Below are 18,724 nucleotides of genomic sequence, written 5' to 3'. Positions count from 1 at the left end.
TTGTAGGTTGGAAGACGGTAGAACAGAAACAAACCCCTCATACCCTGCACCGTCCGTCTGTTGGCCATTACTATAAAGGGTTCCGCGAACGGCGCTGCACAAAGGGTCATCATCCTCAGCAAACTTTCAAAAGCAATTCACAGCAGTGACTAGTTTATAACTCCCTTTACAACACTCGCTTTCGAAGTTCTTCCACACCTCAACACACAAACTCGCCAAGATGAAGTACACCGTCGCTATCACCACGCTCATCGCCAGCGCCATGGCGACTGCCATCTCCTCCGACTGCCCCAAGCCATCGCACACGGCGACCGTCACCGGCAGCGCTCCTGCCTCGTCGTCGACCGCTCCTGCCGACGCCGCGCCCACCGGCTACTTCGGCGTCATCTCCTCCCGCAGCGCCTCGCCCATCCACCTCCAGTCCCTCACCGCACGCGGCGGAAAGTTCTACCTCGGCGGCGGCCCTCCCTCGTCCTACTGCCCGTCCAACCTCCCCGCCGGCGCCTGCCCTCCCGGTAACACCACTGTTCTGGCTGGCGGCCAGGGAACTCTCTCCCTCGGTGTAGTCGTCCCTGGTGGCCAGGAGGTCTACGTTGCGCCCGGCGGTGCTCTGCAGTACACCACTGCCCACTCCGTCTCCAAGCCCGAGGGCTCAGACGTCACTGGCTTCAGCCGCACCGCGCCCGCTGACGGCAACGTCTACGGATACCTCGACTACGAGACTGGCTTTGTTGCCTGCCCGGCTGGCGAGGGTGAGGGATACCAGGTCTTTGGTGCCGTTGAGGACGGTGAATTCGGCGATGACTGCCTTGGCTTCACCGCTCTGGCTGGTAAGTTCTTCTGCTTCTTCTGATATTTTTCAAACATGTGCTAACGATTCTTTGCAGTTGCGACCGAAGATGCTGGTGCCTGGCAATACTAGATCTCCCTCTAACACCTGGAAATGGTGATAGTGGGGATCTCTTTAATGTCTATTGGATGATGAACATGAAGGGGTAGATGGAGGTATCCATGCTGTACATATGACGCTCCTTAATGACCCGGGCACAAAAGTAATATAATAGTAATGCCTTGACACAATTTTGAAACTTCATTCTCTGCCTTCCAAGACTGCTCTGATGCGATTGACTTGCTCCTCAGCTGTGCCTTTCAGGCTTGTCTGCACAGCTACCGTCTTCTCCCTACTCTTCATGCCTTTAACAACTTCAACATCAGATTTCGCAACCCGAAGCGCACCAGCAATGACTTCCCTCACCGCCCTGTTGGCCTCTCCGTCTTTCGGCTGAGCGGCAACGCATATCTCAATGCGGGCGTCAGAGACCGCTGCGATGCCTTCGCGCTGCGCACTAACCCCAGGCTTGACATGACACAGCAATTGAACGGTTCCTGAGGTGTTCTTCGCGGACTTTGAAGCCACGAAACGGATTGCGGGACCGGACATTAGCGGCGGCGACGTTGAACACGGTAGAGTGCATGTGACTGCGATGAACGGTGCGTTAGAAAGGTCAGCTGGCTTTGCGTGCAAGCTTCAGCATGCGGCTGAACCGGTAAAGCCGATCGCAGCCGCCCATTCCACGCCGGGATTAGACCCCTTCCCGCCCAACCAATCGCTTTTCCAGTGCACCTCCAAGCCATCCTACCAGCAAAGGCGAGCCTCTACACAGCCGTAATCAACAAATACATACACAATTTGACTGTTCCACAGCATGCACAAAAGCCACGTTGACACCACCCATCCCATGCCCTCTGCACCTCCCTAAAGCGTGCTGGCGCGCAACCGGGGCCCGGTAGTGGGGGCATTCTTACGGTACCTAACGCGTTACCGGTCCTAAGATAAAGACTACTTCCCCTAAGTGATAAATTTGACGAGAGCCTCATCAGACGCTTCCTCTAAGTACAGGTGCACACGATGGAGGGAAAATTCAGCAACACGGAATTAGGTAAGAGATTGTAAGCGTATCCGGCGCAGATAAAATGCATAAAAGGCTGCCCGCCCTCGTTTTTGGGGTTGGTTTCTGCATATTTCGCATTTCTTCGACTTCTTGACAGAGTTGAGTTGGGATAGAGTCTTGTTTTACGCATTGCGGTATTAGCACTTTTCCTGCATGATAGATTGAAAGATATTTTATTATTGGTATACAAATTCACGGTAAAAGGTAAGAGACAACTGCAATTGCTTTTGATGACGTGGTTCGCAACGTGGTGGTTTGCTATCTAGAAGTCGCACTTCTGCGACCACCCAACCCACGTACAATCCCATCTTTCCCACAATCCTGCCCACTCCACACAACAAATCACATGACTGACCTCACCCCCAGCAAAATGACTTCCGCACCTACACTACAGCCCAAGTTCCTACCGAACAAGCATGACCTAGGCATCGTTGCAGTCGGCTTCAGTGGCGGCCAGGTAAGCCCATCCATCCACCCACCACCCATCCCCTCCCCAAATAGCTAACAATCTTTTTCCATAGCCCAAAGCCGGCGTCGACGCCGCCCCCATGGCACTCATCGAAAACGGCCTCATCAAGCAACTAGAAGAAGACCTCGACTTCAACGTCACCTACGACGGCCAAGTGCACAACTACTCCGAGCTACGCCCCGCCTCCGACGCCGAAGTCCTCAGAATGAAGCAACCACGATTCGTGTCCGCGGTTACAAAGCAAGTCTCCGACCAAGTCTACGCCCACGCCAAAACAGGAAAACTCGTCTTGACGCTCGGCGGCGACCACTCCATCGCCATCGGCACCGTGTCCGGGACTGCGAAAGCCGTGCGGGAGCGGTTGGGTAAGGAGATTGCGGTTATCTGGGTGGACGCGCATGCGGATATCAATACGCCTGCGTCGAGCGAAAGCGGCAATATTCACGGTATGCCGGTTGCCTTTTTGGCGGACCTTGTGGAGGATAAGGAGAAGGAGGAATTAAAGAGGGAGGATGTGTTTGCGTGGCTGGAGAAGGAGCATTTGATTAGTCCGAAGAAGTTGGTGTATATTGGGTTGAGGGATATTGATAAGGGGGAGAAGAAGATTTTGAGGGAACACGGGATTAAGGCGTATAGTATGCATGAGATTGACAGGTATGTCACGCGCTTTCGGGGTGGTTGGAGATGGTTGCTAATTTGATACGCAGGCACGGCATTGGCAAAGTCATGGACATGGCATTGGGTTGGATCGGAAGCGACACGCCCATTCATCTCTCCTTCGACGTCGATGCTCTCGACCCCATGTGGGCGCCTAGCACTGGTACGCCCGTACGTGGTGGTCTGACGCTGCGCGAGGGCGACTTCATCGCTGAGAGCGTTGCTGCGACTGGTCAACTTATTGCGCTGGATCTCGTTGAGGTTAACCCCAGCCTCGATGCTGAGGGTGCTGGTGATACTGTCCGCGCTGGTGTTTCGATTGTAAGGTGTGCGCTTGGCGACACTCTTTTGTAAGCTTGTGCGATGGGTGGAGTTTTAGAGGGGTAGATATAGATAGTGTTGTTAGATGATCAATGACGCAAGTTCATACAATATTCGTATTGCATGTCGCGAGAAATTATTCCTATTCTTAAGCCCATAGAAGCTGTGTTGTACATAAGACGCATTTGCATCATCTTGCTATCACCAATAGAATACATGATGCAGGACGAATAGATGAATGTTGCTGTTAGGAGGACTGTTACCGACAGCCACGATTAGTGTTTACATGCATTAGCGCGCCGAGGGCTGTTGACGAATATGTAGACTCAAAAGTATGTCGATTGCACAGTCGACCATGCACACTAAGGACTTCGTAATTGAATCGATGATTCGTTCCAATCTCTGTCATGCGTCCATGCTCGCTGAGATGGCGTATCGACTGATACACAGGAAAACAAGCAATGAATGAAGACTAATACTAATATATATAAGCAATCGACCCATTGTCCCCCCTCCTAACTCTCGAGCCATCAAATCCTTCTTTACACCATGCTTCTCCTTCTCTGTACCATCCGTCTCTATCCATTTCGCCATCGTCGCCACTAGCTAATGGATGCCACCTGGGGTCTCCCAGTCCATACCGCCTCAGATATCCTTCGGGCCTGTTGCTACTATAGCAATCGTCCCCCTGTTCTTCGTCTCCAGAGTCTGCTCTTCTGTCGGGCTCAAGTCTCGAGGAGCCTATTCTCGCGGAGCCTGTTCTCGCGGGGCTTATTCTCGCGGAGCTTGTTGTTGCTCGTTTGGCAGTCTTAGGCCGAATTGACCCACGCGCGCTATTGTGATCGGGATCAGTTGGGTATCGGTATGTGTATTCTGGGCGTGAGGGTGTTTCTCTCCTGTCTCGGTCACGCGATAGAGGCTTTGGACGTTGCTCTGGTTTCGCATTAGATACTTGTTCATCCCCTTTGTATTTGCTGTTTCGGTTCTTAGAAGGTAAGGTCCGGTGTCGGTACGGTGTAGGGGTAGGGGCTTGGGGAGTCACTTCAGCCTCCCGAGGGACTGGATAGTAGTATGTTTTAGTGGCTTTGGAAGTCTCTTTAGCCACCCCCATCCCAGGGACTGGGTAGTAGTATGTCTTAACGTTTTGGCCAGTTGGCGGGAGAGGCCCGCTTGGTGACGGCGATGGAGGATGTCGTGGCTCTGCATCAGATTCGGTGTTCTGATAAACAATCTTCCAACAATTTACGTGCGACGATAATCCGTTATTGAGCAGCTTGATCTGCGATCCCAATGGTCTCTTGCACTGAGAGCAGGGGTGGAGTTCTATCCAAGAACCTTTTCCGGGGTTGGTTCTGAAGAAACGTGTGTCACCATCTTCCTTAACAACGTAAAAAGAATAACGCTGTAAGCAATGCTCAATGGCTTTGAAGAGACTCTCAATTTGACCGTAGTATCGAGGAGGTAGATCGACCTTGTCTGAATGTTGCCCTACCAATTCGTTTTCGATGGACCCGATAGCGGTGGCAAATACCTCGCCGTTGGATTTGTACAGCAGTTCAAGAACTTTGCGAGCATAGATGAGACCCAGATGGCACAGTTCGCTTTTCCGGCAAAATACTTCGAATGGATCTTTGCAATCAGAACATCTGCGGGCGTGCATCTCGAAGTCAGTGGCAGCCTTGAGCTCAGAGTAATGGATTTGGCGTGGCATTAAGGCCGCCGTTTCAGTGGCACGTTCGCCAGTTGTGTTGCTGGGAGGGCGTGGTATTTGCTGTATGACTGCAGGCGCACCGTGTCGTCTCTGCATATGCAGTCTGAACATATCTGACTGAGAGTACCGCTTATAACAACCTTCAACAGGACACCAATAACCAGAGCGAGGCTCTGTGCACCAATTCCGAATGTGATGTGCCAGGTTTTTGACTGCATCCGCACCTTTCAGTACAGCGCCGCAGCTATACGGACAGTACACGCTATACTCAGCATCAGTCTGAGAATTCTCTGGCGATTGGATCGGCTCTTCTCCTAAAGTGTGAGTATCAAGCTCATCTTGAGAGTGGGTCTGATCCTGATCCGACTCATCACTCGAAGCCATTGTCCCGTCGGTCGAAGATATGCGTGGCTTCCGTCTAGTCTTAGCATTGTTTGCATCATCTGAACGGTCGTCGTCTAGGACGGGTCCCCGATGGGCGCGCGTGGACCATTTGCTTTCTATGCTGCCATGATCAGAAAGATCATCTGGCATGCCTTCAGCTTGTTGATCTGGCTTCTGAGCAAGGCGTGCATCTGTTTCTTCCGCCGACGACTCGCTCTCAGTCTCGCAATACGGTGCAGGAGGATAAGCGCGTTGATGGGTCGCGCTCAAAGAGACTTGTGCTTCATCCTCTTCTATTGTATGATCCGATATGCTTTGAACCAGATCTGGCACCTCGTATGCCTTTTCCACTTTCGTGGAGTCATGTGCGCTATGAGTTTGCGAATGAACTAGGAGTGTTTCTTCTTCATCCTCGGCAGACGCCCATTCAGTTTCTGAAGTGTCTTCGGTCGATTGAAGGCAGCATATGCCTTGAAACATATACTGCACATTTGGGTCCATGCAGGCTTCTTCAATGTGGTTCTCGAGCACGTGAACGTTCCAACGGTCTGTTGGCTTCTCTAGCAACATCTTCTCAATCCAGGTCGACGGAATCAGATCGCTTGATGGCCCTGCTGACGAACGAAGGATATCGATCCAACCCGTGATGGCTTCAAAGTTTGAGTGATAGCTCGTTGCGCATGAACCATGAGCGGCCATGTATATTTTCAACTCTTCAAGGGTGCGGGATCTCAGGACTGTCCACATCTCTAGGAATACGCAACCAAAGGACCAGATATCAGACGATGAGTTGCGTTCAGTATAGGCCATGACTTCAGGAGCGCAATAACGGGGAGTCGTGGGCGCTGCTGTCGCTGTGATACTACTGCCACTGCTGGACCAATCAAGAGCTGTTCCGAAGTCAGTGAAGTAGACCTGGTCGCCTTTGATGAGCACGTTTGACGGCTTGATGTCCTTATGCCGAATACGGTTGTCGTGCAGATAGCACAGCGCGGAGGTTAGACAGCCGAAGAAAGGTCTCAGGAAGGATCGGGAGTTTTCGTCAAAATCTGTCTTCTCCAGGAACGTCTGCAAGTTCGCGTCGGCGACCGGGAGCATGACGATGGCTACGAATCTCTTATCCGTATAACTGCCGACCAACTCAACAAGGTGCTTGTGAGATAGCTTCTTGAGGTTCCACAATTCTTTCGTGAAGTCTTTCAAGACTTGCTTATCCTTCTTGAAGGTCCTTCCTCTCAATATGAGCTTGCGTGCGTACTCCTTATGACTTATAGTGCTGACGACGCGATCGACGTATCCAAATCCACCTTTGCCCAGCTCTCCAACTTTCTTGAAAGGTACCTCTGTAGAGTCGCTGAAGTGTCCGTGGGGCGCATGTCGCTCAAGACTTAGCGCCTCCCGGTTGTAAACGAGGTGTTGCAACTCGAGGAATTGAAGTCGTGCAGAATGATCGCGCAGCGCCTCCGGTAGCGTACTCTTGTTGAATGGGAAGTAAACGTCTGTAATGTCGCTGTCAATGAATGCGTCAATCATGTCTTGCTGGCCAATCTTCCTGAGGATGCTATAAAGCCGCGGGACCCGGCTCCATCGCTCCCGTCCACAGCGCGTCAACACGTCTGCGATCTCGCGAATGTCGTTCTCAGTGAAAGGCGCCGAAGTCTCTTCGGCGTTGTGAGGGAACCATCTTCGTAAGAGGTCCTCCTCGAAACTTTGCTGGGCCATAGGGCGGTTTCATCCGACGGGCAGCCTATACGCGGAAGCCGTACACGTCAAGGCTGGGGAAGCATGCGCAAGGAGTGTAACGAACGCGGACTATGTAGCCCATCCACGGTCAGCAACGGTGCTGGCGATGGTTTGGCGAAATCGTAGGACGTGTGGCAAGGCCAAAACCTATGTTGCGAAGGATGGGCGGGGCAGTAGGCACCGCCCCCAATCGTGCTGCACAGCCCTTGGACTCTGCAGCTACCCTGCAGTTGTCCGCTGTGAACGAGATCCAATCGACATGCGCCGCAACAATCCTCCACAAATTTCGACCATCAAAACATTGCACCAACGTTGCAGTCATACTCTACACTGAACTGAGTGCCTCGCTTTTCAATCGCCCGAAAAGAATACCGCGTTGTCGCACCATTGCAGCTGGAACGGATTCGTCAAATCAAGAAGGATAATGCAGTGCATGGTGTTTGGCTTGCAGCCCCGCGGCCAAATCCTCTCGGCGACAGACGCTAGGCTCCATCAGGCATGGCCTTGGCGGTCTCAAAAAGACAACAGACGACTTCGCGCCTACAATATGAAGCAAGCGGAAAAGATTGACGTAATAGATTACCAAGACGACGACATGACAGAGAAAGACGAACGACATCGTGGGCAAAGAATACGCGACAACCCGACAATACTTTGACAGTGTTTGGAGATGAAACCCAACACCACTTTAGCTGATTCTAAGTACTCTACATCCATACTAAACCTCAATAAACCTCGCCATCCACGTCCCCGTAACACTCTTCGCCTCCTCCACCAACCCCATATCAAGCAACACCTGCACAGTCCCCCTCGCCGCAGCTTCCAACGCACTAAAAATCCACGTATGCGTAAACGTCGCCGCCTCCCCAATAAACACCGTATTGAACTCCGTTTGATAAAACGCCGGCAAGTACAATGTCTGCTGCCCTGCAATCTGCATCGTAAACGCGCCCGCCTGATGTTCATCTTGCTCCCAGCACTGGCGCTCGTAGTTGCCAGTCCAGTTCTCTTCGATGATATCTGAGCCGTGCATGAGCACGAAGCCGCGTTTTATGTATGCCATGTGTTCGGCTTCGGGCATGGCGCAGGCGACGGTGGCTTCGTAGTCGGAGAGGTAGGATGCGAGCATTGTGCCCGGGCCGGTCGCGTTGATGCCGTGGGATGGGTAGCAGATCTGGCCGAGATTAGGCTGGTAGAGGCGTGTACACCCGCCTATAATGGGCTTGTCAAGATGTTCCCAGAAGCGTGATTTGAATTGCACGGCTACTTTGCAGGCGTTGGCGAAGAGGGTGCGGTCGATGGCGCGTTTTAGCAGGCTGGAGTAGCGGGGGAGCTGCCAGAATTTCATGAGGTTGAGGGGCACGCTGTTGAGGATGTAGTCGAAGTTTTCGACGTTGTCGGGCGTGGAGTAGGGGTCTGAGCCTGTGGGCTTCCAGGATACGGATACGGTTTTGTTGGATTCGTTCCAGTGGAGGCCGTTTATCTTCGCGCCGTATTGAACGCGGTCTTTAACGAGGGGCAAGAAGGCGGCGGGCAGGCGCGAGAGACCGCCTTTTATGGTGACCCATTTTGAGGCGAGAAAGTAGACGGTTTCGTACTCCCACATGGGCCAGTAGATGTGGGATTGGCCGACTTCGTCGGTGGTGTTGAGATCAAATTTGAGCTTGTTACGGAGGTAGTCTACCTCGGAGTAGTCGAACATGCCGTCGTTTTTGGCTTGCTTGTAGGCTTTGAAGATGTTGGTGGCGTACATCTTAACGCGCTCTGCATCGAGACCCTTGAAGTCTTCGAGAGCGGCGTTGGCCTCTTCGACGGCGGTGGCGTTGCCGTAGGCGATGGTGTTCTTGTATGCAGGGTCGGTTGCGATTTCAGTTTTGCTGGGGATTGTTCCATCGGGACGGCGGAAGGGACTGTCGGCTGGGGTGTTGGGAGATGACTGGATCCATTCGATGAACTTGACGTGAAGCTCTTCCTTGTCAGCGTTGAGTTCGTTGAGGACGTCGGCTAGTTGGAAGATCATGCGCTGGTCGTTGAAAGGAAAGGTCTCGTTCGTCTCGGAGTCTGTAATCTCGTACGGGAATCGCATGGGCCCCAGCTCGTGGTATTGGCCTTCATCGGGGGAAGTGCCGTTGAGGTAGGCTGTGCGGATGCGACCTCCAATACGTTTAGATGACTCAATGATCTTCCAGTTGTGAATACCAACAGAGTCCAGCATCAACTATAAGACGTTTCGTTAGCACCAAATTCGTGTCGTAATTGAAGCAATTACGTACTGAAGTCGCAAGTCCAGAGATACCTCCACCCAAAATACCAAAAGACTTATTCTTGGCCGAAGCAACAAAAACATCATCTGGCTGCTTCTGCTGCAAGTAAGCAACGCCATCGAACCAGTTGCTATCAGTCCCTGCAACATCAACGAACGACTTCCTCTCCTGTCGGCGAGCATGGCGCTTGGTGACAACAAGCTCGTCAGACTTTCCGATGAGCTCTCCATCAAGAAAGGCGTGAAGACAGCCCCCAGACATTTCAGCCGGAGTCAACCAAACGAACTTGCTCGGCCGCCTGTTCTCATGTTCCTCATGGCGTCTGGCCAAAGGATGAGCGCCGACATGCGTCTGACCGATACGTTGCTTCGCGGAAACGATGGAAGCAGCAGCATCGTCACATGTCGCGTATGTGATCGTAAGCTCACCGTCGACATCTCCGTAATAGTCGACAACGATATTCTGCGCGCTTCCCGGAGTCGTGCTTTTTAGAGGAGCGAAGACGACCGATGGCTGGCCCAAAGGCTTGGATTCCGAGAGCGAGGCAATGCTTGCCAGAAGCGGCAGCAACTTGGTGAAGGACGGCATGCCGAAGGTCGAAGTAAGATGGAGTCGGCAATCTGTATCTTCATGCCATTGCTCTTCGACATGCCCGTTTATGGATCTTCAGAGGACTTCCTTGGCAATACCAAGCAATCGTTGGTATCTACCTTGATGTCCATGATACCCACTGTTGAGTATTCATCAGTCATCCCGCGATGTTATCGTGCGGTGCCGTAGGCCTTTGTTCCAGGTGTAAGCTCACCGAGAAGCCGCCGGTCCACCTCCGGTGTCATACTTGGCAGAGGATATCAATTCTCTTTCACAAAAGCCTTGTTCAATATCTCTGCGTGTTTCCAGAGTCCTCGAGGAACAATGATCTTCCAATGTGCAAAGGTACTGTTTTCGTAGCCAGCAACTTCTCGTCGGCATCCACCCACGTAATCCCAAATCCCAAAGTCTGGATGCTGGGCTTCGGCGCATCTGAAAGCCGATCCATGATTGGAGCGGGCAATATCCTTGAGTCTTGGCTGATGGATGTAGATAAGTGGGGGGAGATCAAGACAGTCCGTCGTCTGGGCGCGGCCTTTGCCAAGTACAGCTGGGTGCGATTAGGTATGTTTTCCGCTCCGAACCACAGCCATCGATTACAACGCGCCAAGAGAGTAATCGCGCGATATGTCTACATGTGCAGTTAGTGTAGTATTCAACCGAAAATCTCTGTCATTCGCTTCTCAAGACGTTGCATAGGCCCATAGATTCTGCTGCCGTTGTGGCCTTCTCCGGCTACTTTACTAACTGCTCTTTAAGTCTTCCGACTAGTCCGCCCGCTGGAAACTGCCTCTCCTCCGACTCGGCCCTTCAAGAACACCCATCTTCTCATCGTTACTACTTCGCCTTTCCCCTCGTTCAGCCTCTTCACTCTCCGCAAGAACCTGCTCGTTCGGGTCTGGTTCTACGACCTGCCCATGGTTACCACCCACTGATTCCATGGTAAACGGACTAGCAGTCGGCGCATCAAGAATATTTAGCTCTTCTTGCGTGAAGAAGTTTGGCATCAAGAACGTCCGCATGGGTATGTACAGGAAGATGAAAACCGGGAATCCAATGGCGGCAATTGTTTGTGTAATCGCGAAAGTGGCGCCAAAGCCGATGAGTTCGAGTCCGACGAAAGCCCAAATGACCCAGCGCCGCTTGATCTGTGCTAATGGGTCGGATCGTGATGTGAGGTGCTTGTCTTTTGCGAGGAAGATGAGTTTTAGTGTGATGCCGTTTGCTTCTAGTGCCTGGATACCCATGACGAAGAATAAGCCGGCTAGTACAGCTTGTGGTATGAGGTGCAGTACGATGAGAAGTGGCCCGGTCATCGTGCCCAGGGTGAGGAGGCCTTGAGCGAGGTTTGACACGCGCTGCTCTACCACATGGTCGACAACGCGTTTGCCATGGCCTTTGTTGTCTTCGTCGTCGGAATCGGCGACGGTGCGTGCAACGCAAAGCGATGTAGTATGGAACGGCGCCTGCGGGATGAGGCCATTCGGGAAGGGTATGCCCAGTAATCCCGCAACTCCAGTTGTGATGCCCAAGAGAAAGATATCCCAATGAAAGCCTGCCGGTTTGCGCAGCGGGAATTCCGTGCCCTGCGCGATTAGACTAGAAACGTTGTGATCGAACCAGAACAGAATCGTCAAGAGTACAGCGAACGGAATAGCCAGGAATACATCGCCGACACTTATATCCCAAAAGTGGATGAACCATCCGCGATCAGTAGTGGGAAAGAATGCCTTCGAAGTAGGTAGCTTGAGCAATTCAATGCCAGCCATCTTTCCGATGTGTACGAAGCCAGTGAAGAATATCACAGTAAGCGGCGTACCGTAGTCCTCGACGAACTTGCGAACGTGGCGCTGCAGTAGCGACGACTGTCCTACGATGCCGCAGATGTATGCGACCGCAGTGACCAGCAACGCAATCACAATCGAAAGGTATGCCGACGCGTCACTGACAGCCCATTGCCTCGTCAACACCTGTATCCCCTTTTGTAGATATATGAATGCAACGTAGAACCCGAATATGTCGCAGGAGAAGCGCGTAACGTATCGTAGGCCGTTGCAGGAATTTGTGATTGCGAGAATCCAGTGGAAGATCAGGGACCATATGCCTATCCAGCACATGAAGGCGAAGTAGTTCGTGCCCCGTGGGGTGATGATGTCGTATACGGTGTAGTTGAAAACGGTGATTGGGCCGGTGACGCCTACGATGACTAGAGGTTGCGCTGCTGCGAGCGAGAAGACGACTGAAGCCAGGACTGAGGCGAGAAGGACCTCGTTGACGCCAAAGCTCTCGTTGGTCTTTTCGAACATGTCGAGCGAGAAGGCGAGTGCTGGCAGAATGTTCGCAAAGTACATGTAGACTGTCGCAGGCACGACGCGATAGTCCCACGCATCTTTCCAGTCGCTCAAGTAGAAAGGTGCTCGCCGCCGTATGTCATTTATCATGCCACTGAAAAGGCGTGTCTTCCACCAAGCAGTCTTGCTCGAGGCTGCCGTGCCATGCGACTGTCGCGTGGGTTCCCGAGTTATCGCATCGTTGTTGGACGTGGCATTGCGCTTCGAGGGTCGGAGTACACGCGACTTCCACGATCTATTCGCGTATTCTGAAGACATGGTTGGACGATGGCGGAGGCGTGGCTTTGGGCTGGTACGCTACGGGTATTTGCTCGCGGTGGTATTATATCGAAGATGTCGTCATGACAGGGCGGACTCCAAATTGAGAAAGCTACCCAGGCGAAGGAGGCGCGGGGTAGTGCAGATATACCAGCTGAAGGTACCCTAAAAGATATGCTGCAACAAAGCTAGACGAGCGGATGGATCTTGCCGCCATGGTAAAGGTTGGCGAGCTTGTTATGTATGGCGAGGGGAGGAAAAGTCGACTCCACACACCGCCGCCCGGGCAGACTCCGGGTCGGATTTACGGCCGGCAATAATCTTAGCGCAATCTCCCCGCGGACCCTGATGGCGACATCGACATTGTAAAATGCCGTCGCCTTGTGACACCTTGATATCCTCTGAACTCTCGTTAGCTACAAGACGTCCGACAGCACCATCGTGCATATTTCGTCTGATTGCTGGTATTAGGCTGGCCGTTGAGAACAGAGTTTAGAGACCCGGAATACATCACCGATGATGCGCCCACGTTCACATTATGCAAGCGAGCGGACGAACGCCCTGCTAGAAAGTTTGCGGAGATGCTGAGCGACGATCATGGTGAACCTGTCCCCATGTAGGTGGCGCGTATTGTCGCGCATGATGGGTAAAAAGTAGCCAGGGAAAGAGTTCGAGAACTAGGCTGCTGCTTGAATATGAATTACCAAGGGTGCAACTGCTTGGAGGATAGATTGTGGTTGTACAACAATTCGGCGACAGGTAGTTGCCAGCGCGGAGTTCGGCGGACGCTGACGTCGCCATCGCCAAATGAGACGGCCCTTCTTCATCCACACAACACAACAAACACATACGAACTTGGCTCACTCCGGTCTTCTTTGCGCATCGCTAAGCCTATCATGCGGCAAATATCATTGATGGCGCCTCCTCCGCCCCAGCGAAGACGCTTTTGACACCTCACTCCCATCGTCTTTTTTACCAAACACCACCGAAGCCATATGTCTCAGCGAAACCCGCGACTGCCTCTCTCGCTGCGGGCCATCCTCATAATCGGAGATTTCTGATGAGGGAGATGGTGCTTGCGCGCTCGGTGCACTCGCTTCCGAAGACATGCCTGGAGACGGTGTATTAGGAGGGCGCTCTAGGGTAGGAAGATTGAGAGAAGATGGCATTGGATTCAGGAAAGGCTGTCGTCGCTGCGTCTCTGCGTAGCTGGGGCGCGACGGTCCTTGGTATGAAGTGCCTCTGGATCTAGGCAGCGGCATCGGCCGTGCTTGATTGGTGCTGTCTGAAGTTTGTGCTTCGCCCAGAGTGGGAGGCCGTCTTGTCGTTCGCATACTTGACTGATCGCTCATGCGTCTGGTATCTGAGACGCGAGTAGTGTTGCTTGTAGGTTGAGTGTCCGACACGTGTCGTTGAGCGCGCCCTTCGGTAGCTGGTGCACGGCCAATCTCCATTGTTCTATGCAGCCCTCGAGGTTGATGTGAGTCATGCGTCTGCAAAATTCCAGACGGGTCAGTAGAAGTGGTAGCGACATGCGATGTATTGCCTCTTCGTTGTGGCTGCTGCGATGGCCTGTTGAGTGCAGGCGCATCGTTGCTAGGTAATTCCACTGGCTTCACACTGCTAGAATGACCCGCCGGTCGATACCGTGTGGACGTTTGAGGCATACGAGTTTTTCTCATGTGTTCTGTTGGTGCCTCGACTGCTGGCTGTCGTCGCCTGGCTTGATGACTGGTCACGGTATCGATCGACCTCGGCCTCGTCCTTCTGTAAGTCGATAACCTCTCAGCGCTATCTGAGGTAGTCTGTTCGGAGACGCCTCTATAAGGGATTGCAGGTCGTGACGGTTGTGCGTCCAGCTCAGATATTTCGCTCGAAGTTGGTAACTCGTGATGATCGCGAGGCGAGTCCCTTCTTACACTCGGCGAAGTTGTGCTGCCAGAAGCTTCACGATATCAGCACCCTGCTTATAGCCGCAGTATCTGCTACTCACACCTCTGCTGATTGTCATTCATAACCGCACGCGGGAAACCACTTATGTGGTGTTTTGCGGCGGCCGAATCGCGGCTTCGAATGTGCAGTGAGATGTTAACCTTTGAGTCTTTCCTCTTTGCGCGTATCATAATGACAGGCAGTTGAAACGATAACAGTTGTCGCATCTCCGAAATAACCTGCAACTTCAAAGGGATCTTGGAAGGTTAGCCTGGGGATTGGTGTCATCACCGGTAGGCCTACCTGGTGGGTATGGAGATGGTCGAGATCAGACTCAATCTCGAAAAAAGTCGAGAAATTACTTGTCTGCTGTTTTGCGAAGAAGTCGCCTAGGCCCGAGAGGTAAGGCGAGTCGTTCTCGAATCGACAGCAAATTTGGCCTTGTACAACAGTCAGATGTATCTCAGATTGTCGTCCGTGACGATAGCGTACCTTCGCAAGAGAAAGTTCCGTCGTCATTCGGCACAGGGCCATTGAGCAGTTCGAAGTAGAACGAACTAGCCACAAGTATGTTCATAGTTCTTGCAATCTGAGCACGGCTTTCTGGGGTCTTCATGGATGCGCGAACTTCACGTATTAAATGTCCAATCTCGCTTACCTCGTCCAGACATGGTGGACGACGTCCAATATCCGGATTGATGCGCACGTAGCGCGAAGCACGGCTACTCGTTGCGCACATGTCAGAGCGAAACTTATCCCACGCTTTCTCGGCGTCGAGAATATTGTCCATGAGGTTTCGCTGCCAATTTGTTCAGCACAGTTCTCAGAAGTCTTCGCGTCGCAATTGAAGCAAATCTTGGAAGGACGTACCATTGTAGAAACGATTTGAGGCATCGTGTGAAAAGTAGGTTGTCGGGCACTTTCTTCATCAGTACGTTCCCCTTAACTGCTTGTTGAGGCACATCTTGAGAACCCGGAAGACTAAGACATGTAACGTTGAATATGCTTACTTTAACTCAGAAGCCATTGCTGTCGAGTCGGGCTGGCCGGCTTGCACGTCCGCCTTGTTTTGACTTGTGCCTATGGAGAGGAAGAGATCGGGGTCTTGACCAGCTACATCGGGCCAGAGCAGCTTTCTCTCATGGTTCATGAGCCGGACGGGATTGTTGTGGTAAAGCGCGCCGTCTAAGTATGTGCGATAGGTATGAGCGTGCTCGAACGGCTTGAAAAAGCTGGGGGCAGCCGATGTGGCAGCTGCCGCGTCTGCGATAGAGAAGCCGAACTTTGGCCGATCTGGTCGCAGAAACTCATACTCTGCGGGGCGTAGTCTTTTCTTGTCGCCCTCCGGCCGGCTGTAGTTCGCAATAACGATCGCTTTAGACCCGGTTTTGTCCGTCGCGGTCACGGCGACCTTTGTGTTAAGATACGAGCTCCGTTCTCCATAGTTGCCGAAAAGATGTTCTTGCCCGAATTCTCGCGTCAAAGTCTGTCTGAGAGGGCCAGTCGAATACTTGGAAGCAAGCCTCAGCGTTATCAGGTGTCTCAAGAAAGGGATGTTGTGTAACATCCGCGGTGTGAAAGCGGTACTGCACAGCTTTCTGAACTTATCAGAGCAGCGCCTAAGGCTCCAAGCTTTAGCAACCATTGCTAGCGCAATGATGCCACCAGTACTACGAAGTGTGAGCCTTGTGGTATTTACGACTACTTGGAATCTTACCTCGTCCCCATAATCAAATCAAAAAATGCCTGGATAGGAATTTTGTCACCAATTTGGTTTTGGAGGGCTCTTAACACTTCGAGTTCAACGATTCCACGGATGCCACCACTTTCTATATGTCAGCGTCTCGAGTAAAGTCGAGCAATTGAAAGAGGGAATGGGGGTAGAGATCGATGGATATGGGTATACGAGGCCATTGCTTGCTTCACCCGGGGTTGAAGGGCGATGAAGAGCTCTCAATAGAAGCTAGAATTGACTCACCCATCAAGACATAGGAGGCGAACTCCCGCGTGTTCAGGCTTAAACCTAATGAGGCATGGCACTTCCCAATTTGTTTTCTTCGGGTGTAAAGGGCAGCAGTCTAGTCTGATAACGGACCTCGTGCTACTATTGTCGTGCAGAGGCTGTCCATGGGCTCGCACACACTGCGTGCAGAGTACATGACCGCAACGAAGAGCGTGCTCAGGTGACTGCATAAGACAGCAGAAGCATGTGGCGTAACTCAAAATCCCACCAGCTGAACCCAAAGAAGCATCATAACAGCTCACCATGTCGTCGCGATGGATCTGCATCATGTAAGCTTCCTTGGAATAGCTTGGGGTTCGTTGCGAGGCATTCTCTAGTTCGCAATTGATGTTGCGCATCTGCAACCGAATTTCCTTCTTCCAAGATGGTAGATAGCCTTCTGGGTTGATCCTGGACACAAATTCGCCTGGTTTTATTCTGCCTCTAGCGTCTTGATGCCCTTTCGGGTTGTGATTGGCAGCGACGTTTACGCATTGATACGAACCGTTGCGGAATTCACAGGTGAGATGTTGACTCCAAAACGTCTCTACTGAGAACTGGCAGTAGTCCGTGTAATGAGCGAAGTGATCTAGAGGAGAGCCTGTCGTGCGTCAGAAGTAGCAAAGACGAATAATTGGGGAATGGGAGAAACGATTGGCGGAAGTCCAGTAGCACCCGCCGGAGAAGGCAGTAACCAGAGACTAGGTTCAGAGCTACAATAATACTACACTGGCCATAGTTGCTGCGTCGGCATTCTCGTGTCGGCCAGGCGCTCGAAATGAGCATCTTGTATACCGACCCTCAAAGCAAAACTATGCAAAAGAACTGTCACGTACCTTTTCGATGACGGACACAATCTAGAGAAATACTAGAAGCCACAAGTCTAGCCATGCGATCGAATATGAGCGTAGCTTTGCGCGTCGTCTCAAGAGCGGGTGTATTAAGCGCGATGTGCTTGTCGTGGGCCTCTATGGCCAGGGCGAGTTGAAGCATATGGCCACCAAAATCATTGGGTATCGGATTATTACGCAGAGACATGGTAACAAAGTCGAAAGGCATAGTGAGTGTCCGTGAGAAATGACTGAACACTGACTGGAAATGCGTATCCAACTCAAAAGATTTGAAGAGCATGTTCGCTCGTTTCCGAGTATTGAAGGACCTTTCGCACGATTTCGTGATTACTTGGTGAAGTCGATCGACCTGATCGTGCAATAGCCGATATCGACCTCCGCGTGGTATGCGTATAACTTGAAATGTGGAGTAGTAGCATTGTATGAGTTCCAGAATGTTTCTGACGCGTCGTCCTCTTTCTTTCCAGGTTTTGACGAGGCTGATGAAGAAGGGGTGTCCATGTCTCGGATGAATGCAGTGTTTGTTGGCCGCTAACAAGCTGTCTGTTGCCGATTCGTTGTCCCATTCATATGGATTGGCGCTCGGCCCACATTGGTTCAGTGCAATAACGGCGTGTGGAAGTGTTGGTTGATTAACCGATGTCTCCAATGATGCTTCTGCCCATTGCAGTAAAGGTTGTAGAGTTGTGACTTCGAATGTTCTAAGTGATTATAAGCAAAAAGAGCCCAATAGGAGACCTTACACATACTTGGAGTTCGTGCCATGCATAACAAAGACCACAACATCTGAAAGAGTGTAGAGAATGCGTGGGTAAAGCTCTTTCACGATATATCTTCTTCTTGCCCTCTCAGTATCTGCAGTAGCCCATGCCAATGATCGCATACGGCCTTCACCCAGTTGCGCATGGATGCGTTCGGGATTCGACCGCGACCTACGATTCTCATGGGCACCGATCGGCGGATTCTCTCCGCCTTCTAAGCCCTCACAGTCTGCGTACAGTAGAGGTGTTCGAGAATCGGTGCTCATTGGGTCTGCGTACAGATGTACGTCGGCCGATGTTGGAGTGTGCTCCACTGGATCGTTACCGAGCCTCTCATGTCCAGACTGTGGCTCTAGACGCTTCAAGCCAACAACAGGAGAAGGATAGCGTTCCTTCAGACCACCGGTTCCTTGCAACTGAATGAGCATCTTTATCAATGTACTTTTCCCAGCATCTGGTGCGCGGTTAGTCTCGAAG

At 52.0% G+C, this 18,724-nt stretch overlaps 7 protein-coding genes across 7 annotated transcripts; 2 read left to right on the top strand and 5 right to left on the bottom strand.

Annotated features, from left to right (window-relative positions):
• Positions 1-220: 220 nt before the first annotated feature.
• Positions 221-922, top strand: J4E78_010412 (uncharacterized protein; the record flags this gene model as incomplete). Its single annotated transcript, XM_049370990.1, has 2 exons — positions 221-830; positions 888-922. The coding sequence occupies 2 exons, from the start codon at positions 221-223 to the stop codon at positions 920-922; spliced, it is 645 nt and encodes a 214-aa protein (XP_049217340.1).
• A 1,400-nt stretch (positions 923-2,322) lies between these two features.
• On the top strand, positions 2,323-3,432 carry J4E78_010411 (uncharacterized protein; the record flags this gene model as incomplete). The annotated part of the gene is made up of 3 exons (XM_049370989.1): positions 2,323-2,409; positions 2,474-3,075; positions 3,129-3,432. 3 exons carry the CDS (start codon positions 2,323-2,325, stop codon positions 3,430-3,432), a joined length of 993 nt encoding a protein of 330 aa, XP_049217339.1.
• Positions 3,433-5,109: 1,677 nt separating this feature from the next.
• On the bottom strand, positions 5,110-7,856 carry J4E78_010410 (uncharacterized protein; the record flags this gene model as incomplete). The annotated part of the gene is made up of 3 exons (XM_049370988.1): positions 5,110-5,283; positions 5,372-7,202; positions 7,852-7,856. The coding sequence occupies 3 exons, from the start codon at positions 7,854-7,856 to the stop codon at positions 5,110-5,112; spliced, it is 2,010 nt and encodes a 669-aa protein (XP_049217338.1).
• Positions 7,857-7,955: 99 nt separating this feature from the next.
• J4E78_010409 (uncharacterized protein) lies at positions 7,956-10,089 on the bottom strand (the record flags this gene model as incomplete). Its single annotated transcript, XM_049370987.1, has 2 exons — positions 7,956-9,455; positions 9,511-10,089. The coding sequence occupies 2 exons, from the start codon at positions 10,087-10,089 to the stop codon at positions 7,956-7,958; spliced, it is 2,079 nt and encodes a 692-aa protein (XP_049217337.1).
• A 770-nt stretch (positions 10,090-10,859) lies between these two features.
• Positions 10,860-12,701, bottom strand: J4E78_010408 (uncharacterized protein; the record flags this gene model as incomplete). Its single annotated transcript, XM_049370986.1, has 1 exon — positions 10,860-12,701. One exon carries the CDS (start codon positions 12,699-12,701, stop codon positions 10,860-10,862), a length of 1,842 nt encoding a protein of 613 aa, XP_049217336.1.
• Positions 12,702-15,639: 2,938 nt separating this feature from the next.
• Positions 15,640-16,200, bottom strand: J4E78_010407 (uncharacterized protein; the record flags this gene model as incomplete). Its single annotated transcript, XM_049370985.1, has 1 exon — positions 15,640-16,200. The coding sequence occupies one exon, from the start codon at positions 16,198-16,200 to the stop codon at positions 15,640-15,642; it is 561 nt and encodes a 186-aa protein (XP_049217335.1).
• Positions 16,201-17,813: 1,613 nt separating this feature from the next.
• J4E78_010406 (uncharacterized protein) lies at positions 17,814-18,675 on the bottom strand (the record flags this gene model as incomplete). Its single annotated transcript, XM_049370984.1, has 2 exons — positions 17,814-17,965; positions 18,423-18,675. The coding sequence occupies 2 exons, from the start codon at positions 18,673-18,675 to the stop codon at positions 17,814-17,816; spliced, it is 405 nt and encodes a 134-aa protein (XP_049217334.1).
• Positions 18,676-18,724: the final 49 nt, after the last annotated feature.

The sequence above is a fragment of the Alternaria triticimaculans genome (genome assembly GCF_023758025.1).
Source record: "Alternaria triticimaculans strain BMP 0046 chromosome Unknown scaffold_31, whole genome shotgun sequence".
NCBI lineage: Eukaryota > Fungi > Ascomycota > Dothideomycetes > Pleosporales > Pleosporaceae > Alternaria > Alternaria triticimaculans.
This window is presented reverse-complemented; position numbering and strand designations above follow the sequence as displayed.